General features: G+C 42.8%; 1 protein-coding gene across 3 annotated transcripts; it reads left to right on the top strand.

Moving 5' to 3' along the window:
- Positions 1-17: 17 nt before the first annotated feature.
- FES (FES proto-oncogene, tyrosine kinase) lies at positions 18-15,574 on the top strand. Of its 3 annotated transcripts, none has more exons than XM_031955628.1 (19): positions 18-323; positions 1,408-1,626; positions 2,103-2,276; positions 4,526-4,622; positions 5,244-5,427; positions 6,205-6,342; positions 6,482-6,601; positions 6,870-6,992; positions 7,114-7,300; positions 7,453-7,536; positions 8,743-8,952; positions 9,534-9,656; positions 9,977-10,030; positions 11,424-11,542; positions 12,288-12,382; positions 13,412-13,535; positions 13,700-13,857; positions 14,242-14,364; positions 15,122-15,574. In XM_031955628.1, the coding sequence occupies exons 2-19, from the start codon at positions 1,414-1,416 to the stop codon at positions 15,262-15,264; spliced, it is 2,469 nt and encodes an 822-aa protein (XP_031811488.1). In that variant the 5' UTR covers positions 18-323; positions 1,408-1,413; the 3' UTR covers positions 15,265-15,574. The 3 variants fall into 3 exon arrangements, with proteins under 3 accessions (XP_031811488.1, XP_031811487.1, XP_031811489.1); XM_031955627.1 differs by having other exon boundaries at positions 18-579; XM_031955629.1 differs by lacking the exon at positions 2,103-2,276 and having other exon boundaries at positions 18-579.
- Positions 15,575-20,412: the final 4,838 nt, after the last annotated feature.

Here is a 20,412-nt window from a genome sequence, read left to right as displayed (position 1 = left end):
TTCGCAGTTCTTAGAAGCTTGTCAGGCTACTAAAGAAAGACCAGCTTTCCCCACGGGAAGAAGAATTGAGCCCGAGCTGCCCCACTAACCCTAGGCCGACGAGAAGAGACCATCCTGAGCAATGAGGGTCCCAGAGCAGCCCCCGCCTCACTCCCCCCAACCCCTCCTCCAGTCTCCCCTTCTTCCGACCCGCCCTAAGGCCGGGGCCACGTGAAACGGCGGGAGGAGGAAGCGACAAAATCAGGAACTGGACAGAGAGGCAGCGGGGGCTGGGGCCGGAGTGGGGGCAGCGCGACCGCCGCCAGGAGCAGCTCTCAGCGCCGGTAACACCCCCCCCCCCCCAGCCGCGCAGCCGCGGCGCCGTAGCATCGTAGCTGGTCCCCGGGGATGAGAGCAGGCTCGGCCGCGGGGAGGGTGCGGGAGAGGACTCGAGGACCGGGAGCCGGGGAAAGTGGAGAGCTGCAGGCTGCGAGGATCCCCAGGCTGGGGGCACGGCGGGCAAGAGAAGAGGAAGGAGAATTTTAGAAGGGTCTTGAGGAGCCCAGGCGGGACTGGGAGGGATTGCGGAGGAAATCAGGGGTGAGTATCCTAAAGATCCCGAGCTAGGACGAGGAAGCATGGTAGTGATCCCTGTAGGTCAGGAATCGGGCAATTCTAGAAGAATGGAGAAAATTGGGGGCGGCCGGAGGCAAAGCTGCCTGGCTAAGTGAACGAGGCACCATTCATCACCTTAGCTAAATAAACTAGCTCCCCACTGGCCTTCGAGGTCTAGGGACCGCGACCTTCCAGTAACAACGGTTTGAAAAGAATGTGATCAAGCCACCTGTAAATTCAGGATCCTCTACTCGTATCGGAAACGCCCCCTATGAATTTTAAGGAGGCGGCGAGTTGGTTTCCTACTCTGCTGGGGCGGGTTAGGGGGAGGAGGAATAGGAAAACATTGGAAATTTGGGATGGGGGGGGGGAGGAAGAGACATAAAGTCCTGACCTGGGGCGGGCAGTATCAATAAAAGGAACCGGAGGGCTTAAACCGCAAGTTCCTGTTCCTCTTTCTGGTCATACTTGGCTTTGTGAGGATTGTAATAGTGAGTCGTTCTTGGCACATCCTGGATCTCCTTTTTCTAAACCTTAAAGAAGGGACCCAGAGAAGATCTTAGAACCCCACCCCCAATTTACTAAATGAAATGACATCTTATTTTGCTTAGTTGAAATTGAGTGTCTCAAGGGATCTTTCCTTTGTAGGCCTCCAGGGCAGTCATATCTTAATGGGTACCCCCACAACCCTATCCCCAAGAATCTGCTTGGTGGATTCCCCCCCATCTCTGCCCAGCTTCTTTGTGCTCAAGAATGCTTTCACAATCCATACCTTGATTCCAACTGGAAACGACAACATATCTTTGCTTCCAGGACATCATGGGCTTCTCCTCTGAATTATGTAGCCCTCAGGGGCATGGAGCACTGCAAAGGTTGCAGGAAGCTGAGTTACGACTCTTGGAGGGCATGAGGAAATGGATGGCACAGAGAGTAAAAAGTGACCGGGAGTATGCAGGGCTGCTACACCACATGTCTGTACAGGAAGGGGGCAGCCAGGGCCGAAACCTTGACCATGTCAGCCAAATCAGTCAGGTGGGCTCCTATTTTCTGTTCCTGTTTCCTACGTTATTTCCTTCACTGGTGCTCTTATCACTTTTTCTCATCATAACAAGTGCTCTTGATCAGTGTTTTTACTCTTTTATAACTCCTTTTGATTTCACTTTATCTAAAAAAAGACTCGAAAGAGTCTCACAAAGTTATTTCAATATCCTAAGTGGTAGAGCACATCAAAGCTCTCTGAGACCAAACAGGTTGGCATTATAGTGCCAGCCTGGCAACACCAATGTGAACAATTAGACTTTGCCACCATCCTTCTTTATTTTTACTCACATATATTACCCTCACATATATTTCTTCACATTTATTATTATATATTTTTGACAATGTTTTAAAAAGGCTATCTAGATTAGTTATTAGCCATTATTACTCCAAACTGCTTCTCTGCCTTCTCCAAGTAAGCTGCCCTCAACTTCCCTAGTATCTTCTACCTTGGCTTTTCCAATTTGTAGTCCTGGGCAGAAATAACTCGTCAGACTGAAAACCTAAGCCGGCTTCTTAGACAGCATGCAGAAGATCTGAATTCAGGCCCCCTGAGCAAGCTGAGCATCCTGATCCGGGAACGGCAGCAACTTCGGAAAAGTTACAGTGAACAATGGCAGCAGCTCCAACAAGATCTCACTAAGGTGCCATTTCCCCTTCTCCCTCTAGCCCAAGCTGCCATCTTTTTGATATCTCCCAAAAAGTAAAGAGTAAATCTGGGGAGGGAGACTTCAGGAAGGGATTGTTGCTGGAGGTGCCTTTCTCTAGACTACTTTGGTAGAATAAAAGGTTTGGTGGTAAGTAGTGATTTATGAAAGGTTCAGGTAAGCTGCCCATTCATTTCATTCTTTTTCCAGAGTTTTTCTAAGAATTTCTTGGTTCAAAATTGAAAGAAAAGTTCCTTAGTCATAACCTGTTCTCCTTCCTTTTCTGAAATTATCTAGTCTGGTTTCTCTAACCACATTCCTTTTCAAAAAATATTTCTCTTTTGTTCCTCTTTTTTGTTAATTTTCCTTTAAGGGACTGCCTGTACTGTACTTCCAGTTTTCCTCATCATTTTGCCCAAGCCAATCTTTTACTCCTACTCTGCACCCACCTCCAGTTGTCCACATTGACCTGAAAACAATCCTTTTTCTTGTATGACCAGTTCCCTTCCTGCAAAAAACTGGTGACACCCAATCCCTCCTAGAAATGAATCATGGATTAGGGGACTCTCCCTATCCCCCATATGAAAAATAATCCAGTGTATGGTCAGAAGTTTAAGGGAAAATATTGAAAGAAAGAAGAGAAGATTGGTTGATCTTTCCAAGGTTCTAGAATCTTTAAAGTTGATGATGTTCCTTCCTTTCCAAAATTTATCCTCAACCTCCACCCCTACTTCTCTAGAGATCTCTAGGTAACTACTACCCATCTAGTCTGGACTGAGCACTTTCAAAATCAATGGCACTAACTTGGCCCCTCACTTTCATATGCTAAGAATGTGTTTCCAGTTCCCCAGGGTCCTCTCTTCCTGCCTAATTTCTCCAACTCCCAGACTTCATGGCCTTGCCCTACTCAGATTCCAGTATCCAAATAACCAAGGAATTCTCTAGTTTTTTGGTTGGAAATGGTGACACCTTGTGGTCAAGATGTGATCTACAGTTTCTCATTTGTTTTGGGCTGAACAGAACTCAAAAATTTGAAGATTTTTCGTTTTAGAGGTGAAAGAGATCTTAATAAAGGTAATGTGTTGATCTGGGAGTCAGGAAAACCTGAAAAATCCCGCCTCTGACACTAACTTTGACTTTGGGAAGTTATTGTGACCTCTTAAATACTTTTTGCAATTCCCTAAAACTTACTAAGTTACAGACTTATTGAAAGAAATGTCCACATCTGGAATTCTCCATGATGACAAAAATCACAGGCTCTTCTAAAAGGAATGTTATGTATTCCCAATTCTATTATTCAAACATGACATTCTGATATAGCTTCATCCACCTATTAGAAAGCTAAGACCTAGAGGACTTAGAGCAACTTGTCCAAGCTAAAATGAGAACCCTGTCTCCTGATCCTGGTCTCAGTACTCTATCAGAGCAATACATTACATTTCTGAAGAGCCAAAAAATTTATATCTTCTATGTTTTCTTTCACAACTTGACTGTTAAGGAAATTTTTTATATAATTTCACATGTGTTTTCTTAATTATGAGTGGGGGTAAGGGGAGAAATTAGAACTCAAAAGTCTTAAAAACAAATGTAAAAAAAAGTTTTGAATATAACTGGGGAAAATATTAAATAAATAAAATAAATTGAAATATAAAATTTTTTTAAAAATTAGATCTTTTTTTTCAAAATAACCTCCCAGACCTTGAGAAAACTAGTAGCCTCTTTTACATTGTTGTAGCCAGAGCATACAGAAAGAGATTGTTTATTTTTAATCCACTTTTCTTTAACCTTTGAATGGTTTTTGTTGATATAGATTGTTTTTCTATCATTTATTGAGTCATTTTTTCATTTATGTCCAAATCTTCATGAACCTATTTGAGGTTTTCTTGGCAAAGATACTGGAGTCATTTGTCATTTCCTTCAACTCTTTTTATACATGAGGAAAATGAGCCAAACAGTTAAGTGACTTGCTCAGGGTCACACGGCTAACAAGTGTTTGAAGTCAAATTTGAACTCAACTTTTCCTCACTCTAGGCCTGACCTAGAGTCTGGACCCTGGACCACCTAGCTGCCTTTGTAATACTATCATTTCTGAATAGAGTGTTGTTTAACTTTTCAGCTCCACTGTACTAGAGTCACATCACTTCTAGGGATTCTGTCTACTTCCTAACAGAGGCAACCCTGCCCCAAAGCATCTCCTGGTTTAGGGACTTAGAACAGATACTAACTATTTTCCCTTATTCTATCAGACACACAACCTAGATATTGAAAAGCTGAAAAGTCAGTATCGGGTGCTGGCACGTGACAGCGCTCACGCCAAACGCAAATACCAGGAAGCAAGCAAAGGTAGGTAACATCACTGGTTAATAATACCTTCTCCAGAGGCATGTATCTAGAATGAGGAGCCATGTCCAAGGTCAAACCGAGGGGAACAATAGGACTTCTTTCCTAAAGAAAGGAAGCCAAACTGAAAAGAACCCAATTCTTACCCATACAAATGCCTCATTAGTCTCTGAGTTCAATATAACCTGAGGTTTATTGAGGATAAGAACTACGTCCTAACTTTTGGGCATCCTCATTGGCCCCCATCGATACTCAGGCAGTATCTAGGTTTGGAATTGATAAAAAATACTTTAAATACCAAGTCCATTCCTCAATAGCCTCTCATCTAGAAAAACTGCTGAGGAAGGAGCTTCTGGACCAAATTTTCCCTTTCCTCCTTCCCCTTAGAAACTCATTTGCTCTAGAAAAGCCCTATGCATATAGTCTTGGAGGAGGGGAATAAGCTCATCCTTAAGTCATCCCTGATCTAGAGAAGCTCAGAAAGACTGGGATAATTCCTAGCTAGCCCTGGAGAAATCAGGGTCGCCCTGGAAAGTGGGTTGCTATGCATCTTACTGATTTCTCTTTAGTACTGGGAAGGATCTAATCCACTCTGCCTATGTCGTGGGTCACTTCTCCCTACAGATAAAGACCGTGACAAGGCTAAGGATAAATATGTTCGGAGCCTCTGGAAGCTCTACGCTCATCACAATCGCTATGTGCTGGGCATCCGGGCTGCCCAGCTACACCATCAACACCACCATCAGCTGCTGCTGCCTGGCCTGCTACAGTCCCTGCAAGACCTGCATCAGGAGATGGCCCTAATCCTGTAAAGACCCTCCCACTTGACCTCTGTAGCTCCCCGAATCCTTTTCCTCACCTTCCATATTGTCCTCTACATTCCCCAGAAATCCAGACTGGTTTATCCTATCACACACTTTCTGACAGCACAATATAATCAAAAGAGATCTGAGTTCAAATCTGAACTCTGCTGTCTGTGAAATCTTGGTCAAGTCACCTTATTTCCCTGAGCCTCATTTACTTCATTTGTAAAATGAAGGGATTAGCTTTCAATCTGTGATCCTATGATTCCCCCTTCCCAATATCAGAAGACTCTAAATTTGCTTGTAAAACTTTCCTGAGCCATTGACCAATCTCTTTGAGGAAAAATAAAAAGGGGTAGGGTTGCAAGAGGTAGCACCAAGGACTGGGCTAGGGGCCGGGACAAAAGGACAAAGAAAGGACTGGGTAGGGGAAGGGAAGAGAGACAAATATTTTCCCAACAATTGTGTGCCAGGCATTGGGGTAAGTGCTTTACAGATCTTACGACCGCTGGTGGTGTTATTAACCCTCTTTTAAAGTTGAGGAAACTGAGACAGATGGGTGAAGGGACTTGCCCAGAGTCACACAACTAGTAAGCCTCTGAGAGCCTGGCACTGCATACACTGCATCACCCCCTCCTTCTGCATCTAGGGTTTATTAGGCCCTGGACCTGGCAGGTAGCAGTAAATGAGGTGGGGGCGGATTTGGGGTGTAGAAAGCTTCCTCCCTCCTGTGAGAGAGTCTCCTACAGCTCTCTGTGCTTCGGGTGGGGGATGGCAAACAGGAGAGAGATTCTACAGGAGTACATTGAGATCAGCAGCCTGGTTCAGGATGAAGTGGTGACCATCCATCAGGAGATTGCAGCTGCTGCAGCCTGCATCAATCCCTACACTGAGTATGAAGGCTTTCTTCAGCAGTATGGGTAAGCTCACAAGGAGTTCACTTACCTTCTCCCTGTCCCCACCAAGTACCAGAGCCTCTTTATTGAGTACTTTCTCCTTGCCCAGGGCAGGAATCACCCTTGAACTCTGACCTCTATGGTACTACCCGCTCCTCCACAGATCACCACCGAACACCCCTCCCTGTGTGACCTTTGATGATACTCTGTTGGAGGAAGGGGAACAGCTGGAACCCGGGGAGCTGCAGTTGAATGAACTGACGATAGAAAGCGTACAGCACGCGTATGTGTGGGAACATGGCCCGTGTGTGAGGCAAGGGGGGGTGCCACGGTGTCTGTGTGTGGGCAGGGGGTGCTGAGGGTACCCTGTGTGGGGAGAACAGCTGGAGATTCTAATCACACAAGATGCAGCGTGGGGGTTGAGGATGCAGGGTCCTTGGGAGGGGGTGGTAGTAACAAGTAAGATTGTGAGCAACTTTACTGGAAACTGCTCTGTCCTTGGAGGCGGGAAGGGATGGGTCCATCACTGACGCGTGTTTTGGGGACTATAGCCTAACTTCTGTGAATGAGGAGATGACCACAGCCACAGAAATGGTGATGACCAGGCAGCAGGTGGTCACCCAGATGCAGAGGGAGATTCAGAGGGAAGAAGAAAGTATTCACCCAAGAGAGAGGTGAGACTGAAAGAATAGAGTTAAAGGAGGATCTGGAGGAGAAATATAGTTTAGAGGAGAAAAGAGGGAAGGGGCAGAAGTGGTGGATCTTCTCTATCAGGCCATCTGGTCTACCCTGCAGAGTACAGCTCCTTGGGAAGCGCCAAGCCCTACAGGAGGCACTCCAAGATTTCCAGATGGCCCTGTGCAGCCAAGCAAAACTGAAAGCTCAGCAGGAGCTGCTTCAGAGCAAGCTGGAGCAGCTGGGCCCTGGGGAGCCACCCCCTGTCCTTGTGCTCCAGGATGACCAGCACTCCACCTCTTCCACAGTACGCCACATCTCCTACCTCACGTTGTGACCCCAGCCCCGAGAGAACGTCCCCCTCGCTCATTTCTGCTTCTCTCAACATTCATAGATTCTTATTAGACTTCTTCCTCTTTCTTGAAAAGTCAGCCTTCTTTGATCTATCTTTGATCACAGGAACAGGAACGTGAGGGTGGAAGGACACCCACCTTGGAAATCCTGAAGAACCATATCTCAGGAATCTTCCGTCCTAAGTTCTCAGTAAGTAGGTCTAGACTACTCAAGTTCTAAACCCATTCACTCTATATTCCTCCCACTTGATTTTCCTCCTTTTCTCCATGATTGTGTCAAGCAGGGTGGTCTGGGCCTTCACTTTTGGGGAAAAAAGTAGCTGTTTTTCCTTTGGTGGGTTAACCAGATCTCTCCCATGAATTCAAAGCCACAATGTTCACCATCAGTCTCCCACAGTTCCCTTCCCCCCAGCCTTGACTACAACCTCAGTATATCTCCACCCACACTTTGACTTTGATTATGCATTAGCCCCTCACTCTTAAGAATGTGGCTCAGTCAAGCAAGCATTTATTGAACCTAACATATGCAGTGGTGGAAACCATGGGTTATCAAAGATGAGTTGGATATGTTCCATGCCCTTGAGAGCTAACAATGGGGGACACGTCCATAAATAGCTGCAACCCAATCCAGTATTTGAGTAAGTGCCATAAGAGAACAGTTTCAGGAATTTTGAACAGAAGTAAATCATATCTCACTGAGAGTATAGTAGAAGATTAAGGATCTGGCACCTTGAAGGATAAATAGGATTTTTATTTTTTTGACAAGTAGGATTAAAAAAAAATTATTGTTGCCTTTTGTTTTTATATCATCATTATTTCCCCTTAACACTTCGCCCCCACACTAAACCCTTCTTTGTCGCAGAGAATGGGTGGAATTTTGACAGGAGGGATGGGGGTGGAGGGAGGAGCATTCTAAGTGGAGGGAATAGAAAGAAGCAGGGTATGGATGTGGTAAAGGTGTGGAACATGTTCAGGGAACAGCAGGTATCCTGCTTTGGCTACCACAAAGGGAACATTTGCTAAGTAGTGAGAGAGAAGACCAGAGATAGAAGAGCCATATGGTAAAGAGCTCTGAATGTCAAACTAAGAAATTTATACTTAATTTGGTAAGCTATGTAGGACTCTATCGAAGGGCACTAGGAGGAGGACATGTAGAGTAGGGGAAGGGCAGTTACATAATCCAAGCTGTTCTTTTGGCAATATAAATTCAGTAATTCATGAGAGGGTGAAAAATTGGAGTTGGTGAGATAGCTAAGCAGTTATTAGAATAGTCCAGGGAAAAATAATGAGAATCCGAATCAAGGAGGAAGCAATGGAAAGTGTTCCATGTGTTTATTTGGGTTGTTTTCCTCTTCTTCTTCTCCCTGCCTACTCTATCCACCCTTCCCTCCCCCAGCTCCCTCCACCATTACAGCTCATCCCAGATATACAGAAGCCTCTACAGGACCAGGTGTGGTATCATGGTGCAATTCCACGAACAGAGGTGCAAGAGTTACTAGTGAATTCTGGGGATTTTCTTGTGCGAGAAAGCCAGGGAAAACAAGAATATGTGCTATCCGTGATGTGGGATGGGCAGCCTCGGCATTTCATCATCCAGTCCTCAGATGTGAGTTCAAGGGGAGCCTTATGAAGGACATATATTTGCCTAAGTCCCAGGGAGAACTGTATCAGACACTCTTAAAATTATAAAAATAAATCATAGGGGCAAAAAAGGGCATTGGATCTTAGAGTTATAGAATTCTGGGGCTATAAAGAATCTGGAAATTATCCAGTCTCACTATTCAATTTACACAAAAGGAAACTGAGGCTTAGAGAGCTTAAATGACCATCTAATGTCATACTTCTAATTAATAACAAAACTGGAAGTAGATAGAGCCGTTTCCTACCCTAAACTATTGTTCTTTTCACTAAACTATGCTATATCTCTATCTGGGGAATGGAGAGGAGGCCATATTTGTATATTAGTGATATGCTAAATAGAACCAAGTAAATATGACTAGGATTTGATCTATTGCTTATAAGACATATGGTTTAACAACTAAGCCAAGAAGACCACATTCCCCTTTATCAGGGCAAAGTTGTTCCCATAAACCTGGCCAGCCCAAAATCAGGCAGCTTCTTCCTGTAGGAGCTAGACCTCTCTCATCATCTAGGAGTGCTGATTTCCTACTATGATCCACTTCACAGAACCTCTACCGGCTAGAAGGGGATGGATTCCCCAGCATCCCCTTGCTCATTGACCACTTACTCCGTTCCCAGCAGCCCCTCACCAAAAAAAGTGGTATCAGTCTCAACAAGGCTATCCCCAAGGTAATTATCTCAAGTCAAGCCTCTCAATTTCCTCCCCTATCCTCTGGCAAACTGATCCTTCTGCCCTCACCCTAATGTTACCTTTCCCCTTTTGTACCCAGTACCCTGATCCTCATCCAAGGGGAGGTTTTTTTTTCCTAGAATATGAAGGGCAGAGGAGGGAGGGAGAGAGGGAAGTAAAGATTTTCAATAATTTTTAGCTCACAAAGTAGGAAAAGACCTCTCCAACAGACCTGGTTGACCCAAAACTCATGCAGTCCTCCCTTAGAACCCAACAACCATCTTTTTTTTGAATATTCTCAAATCCAATTCTTTCCCAGGACAAGTGGGCCCTGAACCATGAAGACCTGGTATTGGGTGAAAGAATTGGAAGGGTAAGTGTCAGCACCATGCCAATTTACATTCTCTGAGTTACATTTCCCTCCTAATTCATTGCCCCTGCCTCATTCTTCCATATCCATCTTCTCTTTTTCCTAACTCCTAAGTTATATACATGAAATAGCCTCCCTCTTTTCTTCTAGTTGTCTCCCATTAAGGTACACTTTCTGGGAAGCTTTGTTTGATTGCAAATTAGTCACCAACCTTTAGCTTGATCCAGATATTTTGGATACTGGCAACCGCCAATTATTAGACACCTTGTAGATCACTTTAAAGATGGCTTCCCTATGACACACACTTCAATTTGTGTGGAACCTACTTTTAGAGCTTGAAAGGAACTCAGAATCCCTCCAGGCCACCCCCTTGGTTTTACAGATTGGGAAACTAAAGTTCAGGAAGGCTAAATAATTTGTCATTCTCAGTTAGTATATATTCAAAGTGTTTTTTAGAATTTATAATTTTTTTATAATTTTTACTTTTTAAAGCTTTTTAATATCCTTTTTTAAAATTTTGAGTTCATAATTATCTTCCTCCCTCTAGCCCTTTCCCCACCCATTAAGAAAGCAAGCAATATGATATCCTTTATATACATGAAGTTATGTAAAATATTTTTCTATATTAACCATGCTTCAAAAAAAAACAAGGGAAAAATATGTTTCAGTCTACCTTTAGAGTTCTTTAATTCTCTCATGAGAGGTAGATAGCATTTTTCATCATGAGTCCTTTTTTGTAATTGGCTTGGATCATTGTATTGATCAGAGTATCTAAGTCTTTTACAATTAATCATTACAATATCACAATCTACACTATAACTTGTTCAGCCATTCTCCACTTGATGGATATCCCCTCAATTTCCAATTCTGTACTGTCACAAAAAGAACTGCTATAAAAAATTTTTTTTATATCTTTAGGCATAGTTCCAAATTGTTCTCCAGAATGTTGAACTAGTTCACAACTCCAATTACAGTACATCAGTGTCCCTATTCTTCCACAGACTTTTTAGTATTTGTCATTTTCCTTTTATTTGGTATTAGCCAATCTGGTAAGTATAAGATGGTAACAAGATATGTAGTTTTAACACCAGCTTAGAAACATGATTAGGAGAGTAAATCTGCGAAAAAATAGAGTCAAATGGAATATTATCTATGTCGTTTCTCTCGACTGCCATAGAAAATAGCAGTGTATTTTCTTATTACATATGTACTTATGCTGTTTTCCCCAACTTCATTTTAACTCTTTGAGAGACATTGGGTTTGAGCTGCCTTTTGGCCAGAGCATTTGCAGAAGGAAGATGAGTCGGCTGGTATAATGCTGTGGTTGCAGGAGAAAAGGGAAGAAAACAAGAGTGACTAACTAGTGAAAACTAGTCTGAATCTAAGGTTGTTTCAGGGGAACTTTGGAGAAGTGTTTAGCGGCCGTCTGCGAGCTGACAACACTCTGGTGGCAGTAAAATCCTGTCGAGAAACTCTCCCACCTGATCTCAAGGCCAAGTTTCTGCAGGAAGCAAGGTGAGGAGGAGGAGTATTGTCGTCAAGCTCCTAGTCTGCCCTAGCTCGTTTTCAAGCTAATGCCCTATTCAATTTACTTGTGCAAGCACCTACATCGTGCACTTGGCAGAAATAAGAAGTTTAGGCAAGACATAGTCCCCAGCCTCTTGGTTCATATCACAGGGAGGTCCTGTCAGAGCCTAGAAAAGAAAGTTAAATCCCTCAATAAATTTTGGAAATTGTGTTCATCAACATGAAAAAGTTGAACCCTTTATTCATTGCTCTTACCCATTATTATTATTATTATTTTGCTGAGACAATTGGGGTTAAGTGACTCGCCCAGAGTCACACAGCTAGGAAGTGTTAAGTGTCTGAGGACACATTTGAATTCAGGTCCTGGTGCTTCAGGGCTGGGGCTCTACCCACTGCACCACACAGCTGCCCCTCCATTATTTGTTATGGGCATGAAAGCTTCACTATGGTATCTCTCACTTGATAAAACAAAATAAGTTCCCCCATACCCCTGAGAGCTGAGCTCATTGACAATATGTACATTTATAAAAAGTAATATTAAAAAGGGTCTCTAGAAATGTCCTCTGTGCTGGGCCCTGGGCAGCCACCTGCATTGCCTACCACTAGCGATGAGCTGTACCTACCACTCGCCACCTCCCGCTGCCAAGGAAGAGAGGACATAGAAAGGTTTCTGTTGAAATAGGGCTATAAATGTGACCCTGACCAGACCCCTCCCATGGTGATTCCTCCACAGGATCTTGAAGCAGTACAGTCACCCCAACATCGTGCGCCTCATTGGGGTCTGTACCCAAAAACAGCCCATCTACATCGTCATGGAGCTGGTGCAAGGTGAGTGTCGCCGGGTGAGAGAAGGTGCCTTCTTCAGAACAGATAGCTTCTCTTTTTCAGTCCAAGGCTTCTGAAAGTGCCTCAGGAGTAAGAGTATCCAATGATATTTTTTGAAGGTTTAACAAAGATGAATGAGAAGTATTGAGGGAAAACAACAATCGCAATAACAGCGTACTCATCTAGCACTTTGTGGTTTAGAGAGTGCTTTCCTCACCACAATCTAGCACAAGTATTATTATCCCCCATCTCACAGATGAGGAAAATGAATTAACAATTGAATGTGGCAACTACTGTAGATGAGGCACGATGCTAAGTGCTTTACAATTATTATTTCATTGGATCCTCACAAGAGGCCTAGGAGGTAATTCTATTATTATCTCCATTTTACAGGTGAGACAGAGTTGAAGTGGCTTACCTGGGTCACAGAGCTAATCATCTGAAAATAGGTTTTGAACTTAGGTCGTCTTCACTCCAGGGCCAGAGCTCTCTCTACTGTATTACCCAGACTTGCCTCAACTTGCCAGTAGTCACATAGTCAGGGATAATAATGGTTATTCATCCTTATCCAAGGCTGCATTTTGTTCATCATGTCTGGCTCGTTGTGGCCCCATGGACCACAGCCCACCGGACGTCGCCTTTCTGCCCCCACACTGTCTGTGAGATTTCTCAGCAGACACCCGAGTGCTTTGCCATCTTCTTCCCCAGTGGCTCCCATTGTGTCAGCACACTCCCCACTACGGCCTGTCCGTCTTGGGTGTGGCAAGGCTCATGAGTGATGCAAGGCCCTCCGCAGGGAGGAGTCCGGGATCCAAAGTGGCCGACACACCGAGCTGCACTTGGTCCCCTTCACTGATGGATGTAGCACTCTGAGGTTTTTAGAAGCACTTTACATAAATTATCTCATTCCATAAAGCGTATGAAAGGCACAACTTAAATGCAGGCCTTCTGACTGGTGATTTTCCCAAGGCCTGTAATGAAATAGCATCCAAGATGCCCCAATTCTTTGTGTTCCCCTCCCCTCCTCCCCAGGTGGGGACTTCCTGACCTTTCTTCGGACAGAGGGTGCCCGGCTTCGGGTTAAATTGTTGCTGCAGATGGTGGGAGACGCGGCTGCTGGCATGGAATACTTGGAGAGCAAGCACTGTATCCACCGGTGAGCGTTCAGAGGACATTGTACCCCTCATCAGGGCGATGGGAGCTGCCACCCCGATCCTTTGCTGAGGTTTGGGGGCCATCATGATTGGCCTTGGGAAAACTCGGGGTTCTGGGACTGGGAGGTCTTACGGATCGAGTTCCCTGTGCTTCTGCCTCCCCCAGGGACTTGGCTGCTCGAAATTGCTTGGTAACAGAGAAGAATGTGCTGAAGATCAGTGATTTTGGAATGTCTAGAGAGGGGGCAGATGGAATCTATGCAGCCTCGGGGGGTCTCAGACAGGTCCCTGTCAAATGGACGGCGCCTGAAGCTCTGAACTACGGTACCAATTCCTTTCCTTGTTCCCACTGCCCTACCCGGCACTGGTCCCCAAGCAGGGGTAAGACAGGCTGTCCTTTTTAATGGTGCTTTCTGAACCTGGAAGTGGGTCTCCAGCGTACCTTGCATGGTGGAGTTGGCTGGTTTATAGCTAACATTCCCGCTTGCACCCAGCCCTCAGCTCCCCCCTTATTGCCTCTTCCCTTTCTGCAATTAGCCTAGCCCAACTTAGAGACCCTCATCTACCTTCTGCCACCCACCCAGGTGAGAGCTATGCTCCCAGCCATGGCCCTGAGCTATCGGGCACTTCTTGTCTCTCTGACTTGGTCAGAAGGCCAAGAACTAGCTCCTGGGTTTTTCTTTCCTCCCTCTTTGGTTCTGCTCACAGGGCGCTACTCCTCTGAGAGTGACGTATGGAGCTTCGGAATCTTGCTTTGGGAGACCTTCAGTCTGGGAGCATCTCCCTACTCCAACCTCAGCAACCAGCAAACTCGGGAGCTTGTAGAAAAAGGTAGGAAGGGTGAGCAACTTCCCCTCAGCAGCTGTAAATTTCCAGGATCCGGCTTCACCAGGGTGGTTTTGTGGCCACTTCTCAATAGCTAGCTTTAATTTAGCACTTTATGGGTGTTATCTCAGTCAGTTCTCATGGTAACTCTATGAGATAGGAATCATTGTTATCCCTATTTTACAGATAAGGAAACTGAGGCTAAGAGTTGTTAAGTGACTTCCCAGGGTTATGCAACTAGTAAGTGTCTGAGGTAGGATTAGAACTCAGACCTTGACAGCTAGATTCTTACTGCTCCCTAGGACACTTCACTTGGGCAAAAATTCAAAGGATTTAAGACTGGAAGGAACTTTAGCAATTGTCTAGGCCAAATTTTTTTTTAACTTGGAGTCCATAGGATCTGTGAACAGATTTCAAAGAGATACATGACCTTGGATAGAAAAAAAAAATACATCTTTATTTAATATAATTGTTTCATTTGTAATACTATAAATTTTATTTTATACATTTAATTATAACTAATATTTATATAGCACTTAAGGATTGCAACACACTTTATATACTATATTTTATGCCTTTAAAAGTATTATTCTGAGAAAGGGTTCTAAGAAACTTCACCAGAATGCCTGATCTAATTAATCCAAAGATGGTAGATATTATATTAGGAAATGAGAGTTGCTTGGGAAACATGATTATTACTGGGCTCCTTCTGGACATCTGGTCTCCTATTCTCTTCTTATTCACCTGTTCCTATTACCCCCAGGTGGGCGCCTGCCCTGCCCAGACCTGTGCCCAGATGCTGTGTTCCGGTTGATGGAGCAATGCTGGGCCTATGATCCAGGCCAGCGACCCAACTTCAGTGCCATCCACCAGGAACTACAGGCGATCCGGAAACGACATAGGTGATACCAAGAACAGGGACCCCCATTTCTGCCCCCTGTCCCCAAGGACACGATCCTGATTGAGGAAGCATGATCTGCCTTAGCCTCCGCTTTTTCAGAGCCCCTGGACTGGGGAATCTTACAGGTGCCAGCCGAAGCCCTTAGTCTCCTAAGCTGGAGCCAACCATTCCCTCTAGACCCACAGTTCTCACTGCCAAAATCAGTTCAGGGACATGTTTCTGTACTGGGTCTGTTCTGTACCCTCCTGTGCTCCTAGGGTACAAGCTGCTTCCTTCTGTGAGAAATAATAAAGCTACTTTTCCTTACGTTGGATACTTTGGATGTGGCTAACTTGGGGAGGCCGGACTTCAGTAGTGCCATTGAGAAGAATATGTCTTTAGGGACTCTGAGGTATGTGGGAAGGAGTGGGGGGTTGGGAGCCCTGCATCCTGTGGGAGTAGCTGGGCCTGCTTTACAAGTCACTGGAAACAAAAGAGAGATGGCAGAGCCCTGAGTCTGGGGCCCATTTGGCAGGCAGCCCTGTCTGAGCAACAGACACGAGAGAACAAAAGAAATATGCCTGCCCAGAAAGTTAAACTGAGCCCAGAACAGATCAGAGAGGGATAGAACAGGAAGGGACTTTAGAGGTCATTTTGTCTGGCTTCTTACCCAGTGCCAGAATCCATTGTATATAATGTATCTGGCAAGTGCCTCTGGGAACTTTCTAAAACAAAAAAAAAGTTTTAATGATATCTTTTGTTCCTAAATTGCCTAAATTTCCTCCAGTATCATTCTTCCTTCCTCTCCCAGAAAGCCATCCCATATAACAATAGAATTTTTTTAAGTAAATGGAGGAAGAAGAGAAAAAACAAACAAACAAACCAGTAAAACTGGTGAATATATTTTGGGGGGGGGGGGAACAAACTATATACAATCCATACCCTGGGACCTCTCACCTCTGTGAAGAAGTCCTGGTGTTTTTCACTATCTCTTCTTCAAGACTGCTTGTTTTGTATAATTTTGAAAAATCCATTTTTGATAGATTTGTGGTTGTTCTTTCCACCTATATTGTTGTAATCATTGTGTATATTGGTTCTGCTTATTTCACTTTGCATCAGTTCATTTAAGTCTTTCCATGATTCTCTGGATTCATTATATTTGTCACTTTTTACAGCATAGCAATACTCCATTCTTTGCACGTACCAATGTTTGTTCACCCTCCTTCCAATCAATAGCATTTATTTTGTTTCCAGTTCTTGCTCCCACAAAAATGTTCCTATAAGTATTTTGGTTTATTTAGGAACTCTGCTTTTATAAATGGCTTACTTGGAGTACATTCCTAATTGTGGGATCTCTGGGCCAAAGAATATGGACATTTAAAGAGACTATATCAGAAATATAAATTTATGTCATCCTTGCTTGAGACCATTCTATTATTTGTATTGTTCCCGTTTTAATGTATATGCTCACAAAACAAGCACCTGTCTGAGCACTTTCAGTGACAGAATTTATCATTTAGCCAAGTGGTCTGGTTGATTTTAGAAAGTTCTTCCTCACATTGGGCCAAAATCTGGTTCCTTATAGCTTCCACTAGTCTAGAGGGCCTGGTTCTATCCCCTGGAGCAAAACTCTTCATCTGAAAAGATAGTACAAGGACAGGAAGCTTGGGTTTGCTAACCATTATGATGGGCAGCTAGGTGGTATAGTAAGTTGAGTGCTGGGTCTGGTTTTATTTTGTCCAAACCCAACCTCCTCTCCTTGATACTTGAGCATCTAGATTCAGAAAAGGTGGAAGTCAAGCCCTGGGAGTGAGTCCAGAAGGGCACTAAGATAGTTGCAGAGATTTAGATAGGGAGAATCATGAAAGACCTTGAGATTTGGAGCTAGACAAGATCTTGGTGGTCACCTAATCTAACTCCCTCATTTTATAGATAAAGAAACTATCACCTAGAGAGATAAAGTGATATTCCTAAGGACACTCAAGTTCTTCTTCCCCTACTTAATAGTATTTTATTTTTTCCAAATACATGTAAAGATAATTTTCAGTATTCACTTTTATAAGGTTTTGGGTTCCAACTTTTTCTCTCTCCCCTCTTCCCAAAGGCATTAAGCAATTTGATATAGGTTGTATTACTCATATTTCCACATTAGTCATATAGTAAAAGTAGAATGAGAACAAAAGGGAAAAGTCACATGAAAGAAAAAACAAAAAAGTGAAAATATGCTTCACTGAATAATTCTGATATTAAATTTAAAAGATTTTACACAAAGCCAATACAATCAAGATTAGAAGGAAAGCATAAAGCTAAGAAACAATTTTTACAGCCAACGTTTCTGATAAAGTTTTCATTTCTTAAATATGTACAGAATGGAGACAAATTTATAAGAATACAGTCATTCTTCAGTTGATAAATAGTCAAAGGATATGAACAGAGAATTTTCAGATGAAGAAATTAAAGCCATTTGTAGTCATATGAAAAAATGTTCTAACTCACTGAGTTAGAAATGTTCTAACTGGTTAGAGAACTGCAAATTAAGACAACACTGAGGTACCACTTTACACCTCAGACTAGCTAAGACGACAGGAAAAGATAATGATAAATGTTGGAGGGGATGTGAGAGAACTGGGACTCTGATGCATTGTTGGTGGAATTGTGAATTGATTGAACCATTTTCAAGCAATTTGAAATTATGCCCAAAGTGCTATAAAAGTGTGCATACCCTTTGATCTAGCAGTGTCTCTACTGGACCTTATCCCAAAGAGATCATAAAAGAGGGGAAAAGACCCACATGTGCAAAAACGTTTGTAGCAGCCCTTTTTGTAGTGACAAGAAACTAGAAATTGAATGAATGTCAATCTGTTGGGGAATGACTGAATAAGTTATGATATATGAATGTATTGGAATATTAGTGTTCTATTAGAAATGATGAATAAGCTGATTTCAGAAAAGCCTAGAAAGATTTATATGAACTGATGCAAAGTGAAATGAGTAGAACCAAGATAACATTGTGCACAGCAACAAGATTATGTGATGATCAACTGTGTTGGACGTGGCTGTTTTCAACAGTGAAGTGATTCAAGGCAATTTCAATAAAATTGTGATGGAAAGGGCCGTCTGCATCCAGAGAGAGAACTATGAAGACTGAATGTGGATTAGTAATAGTATTTTCACCTTCACCTTTCACCACAACAACACCTTTGTTGTTGTTTGCTTCCTTTTTTCTTTCTCATTTTTTTCCCTTTTTGATCTGATTTTTCTTGTGCAACGTGACAAATGTGGAAATATGTTTAGAAGACTTGCACATGTGTAACCTATTTCAGATTGCTTGCTCTCTGGGGGAGGAGGAATATGGGGAAAGGGAGAGAAAATTTTGGAACACAAGGTTTTGCAAAGATGAATATTGAAAACTATCTTTGCATGTATTTTGAAAAATAAAAACCTATTATTAAAATAAAGATATGTGTTAAAAAATGCTCCAAATGACTACTGATTAAAGAAATGCAAGTTAGGACACTCAAGTTCTAAGCTGCAGAGACAAGTGTTTTTTGATTGAAGTACAGGGGTCTTGCCACTAAACCATGTGGGGCTGACTAAATGATCTGCAAAACCCCTTCTACTTCTATGCTGATAATCCTCTGAGTAAGTCTCTAACCTCAGTTGCCCTGTTATTTCATCATCATTGAATAGCATTTACTAAGCATCTCACTATTCTATATTTGGTACACTAGCAGCAAAATCCAAAGGCTGTGATAACACCTCCTTCCTTCACTGTACACACACACACACACACACACACACACACACACACACACACACAGAGGCAGACAGCCATAGCCAAAAGTGTAATGCTTTCTTGGTTTAAATATTTTTTTTAACTAAATATCAACTGCATGTAATATTTGAAGGTACAGAGACAAAAATTACATCATGCTTTCAAGGGGCTTGCATCTACTGGTAGGAGACAACATGTACCCCGAGAAATAAATGCAAAACACATACAAATAATTTCAGGTGAGCAAGAGTGCTGAATGGTCATAATTGTGGAGGACATGTCAGTTATAATTTGAAGAAAGTCAGAGATTCTATCAAGAGGAGAGGAGATGGGAGTTCATTTTAGATACAAGATAATGCAAAGCAAAGGCACAGAGATGGAAAATGAAATTTTTTTGTTTTGTTTTTGTTCTGTTTTTTTACAGGGAAAGGCTAACAGGTAAATTTATTGCAAAAAAAAAAAAAGAGGGGTATGATATGAAAGGTATGATATTGATGGGGAGAACCTTGAAACTCTCCTGACTTTGGGGGAAGAAACTCTCCTTGAACTTTGGAAAAACTCTCCTCTGGAAGAGGCCCGTCTCAGGGAATCAAGATAAAGTGGTTTCATTCTGTTATCTTGGTGGGACTAGCTGCACCCTCTATTGAGTTGAAAATTGGCTCAAAACCACTCCCAGTAAGTGGTCTCATTCAACCAGAAATCTAGGCCTGGGGGCAGTGACAACATTAAAGGGAAATTCTCATTCAATTGAAACTTCAGTCTCATATTCCTTATAAAAACACTCAATTTTAAACTCATAATTTTTTTTTAGTTTTATTTTATTTTTTATTTCATTTTATTTACTTTTTTTGTTAAAGCTTTTTTATTTACAAAGCATATGCATGGGCTATTTTTCCAATATTGATCCTTGCAAAATCTTTTGTTGCAAATTTTCCCCTCCTTCCTCCCACTCCCTCCCCTTGCTGACAGATAGTCCAATATATGTTACATGTGCTGAAATACACTTTAGATCCAATATATGCATATATATTAATACAATTTTCTTGTTGCTTAAGAAAAATCAGAACAAGGAGGAAGAAAAAGAAAAAGCTGAGAAAAACACAATGCAAACAAATAACAGAGAGAGTGAGAATGCTATGTTGTGTTCCACACTGTTCCCATGGTTTTCTCTCTGTGTGTAGATGGCTCTCTTCATCACTGAACAAGTGAAACTGGTCTGAATCATCTCAATATGAAGAGAGCCACGTCCATCAGAATTGGTCATTGTATAGTCTTCTTGTTGCTGTGTATAATGATCTCCTGGTTCTGCTCATTGCACTTAGCATCAGTTCAGGCCTCTCTGAAATCATCCTCCTGATTGTTTCTTACCACAATAATATTCCATAACATTTGTATATTA

Source organism: Sarcophilus harrisii, chromosome 2 (genome assembly GCF_902635505.1).
Source record: "Sarcophilus harrisii chromosome 2, mSarHar1.11, whole genome shotgun sequence".
NCBI lineage: Eukaryota > Metazoa > Chordata > Mammalia > Dasyuromorphia > Dasyuridae > Sarcophilus > Sarcophilus harrisii.
This window is presented reverse-complemented; position numbering and strand designations above follow the sequence as displayed.

Bases quoted from the DNA above. Each gene is read 5' to 3' on its own strand.
- FES (XM_031955628.1), top strand. From the start codon at position 1,414: ATGGGCTTCTCCTCTGAATTATGTAGCCCTCAGGGGCATGGAGCACTG. The intron at 4,623-5,243 runs GTAGGTAACATC...TTCTCCCTACAG, and splicing joins ATACCAGGAAGCAAGCAAAG to ATAAAGACCGTGACAAGGCT. The intron at 10,031-11,423 runs GTAAGTGTCAGC...AGGTTGTTTCAG, and splicing joins TGGGTGAAAGAATTGGAAGG to GGGAACTTTGGAGAAGTGTT.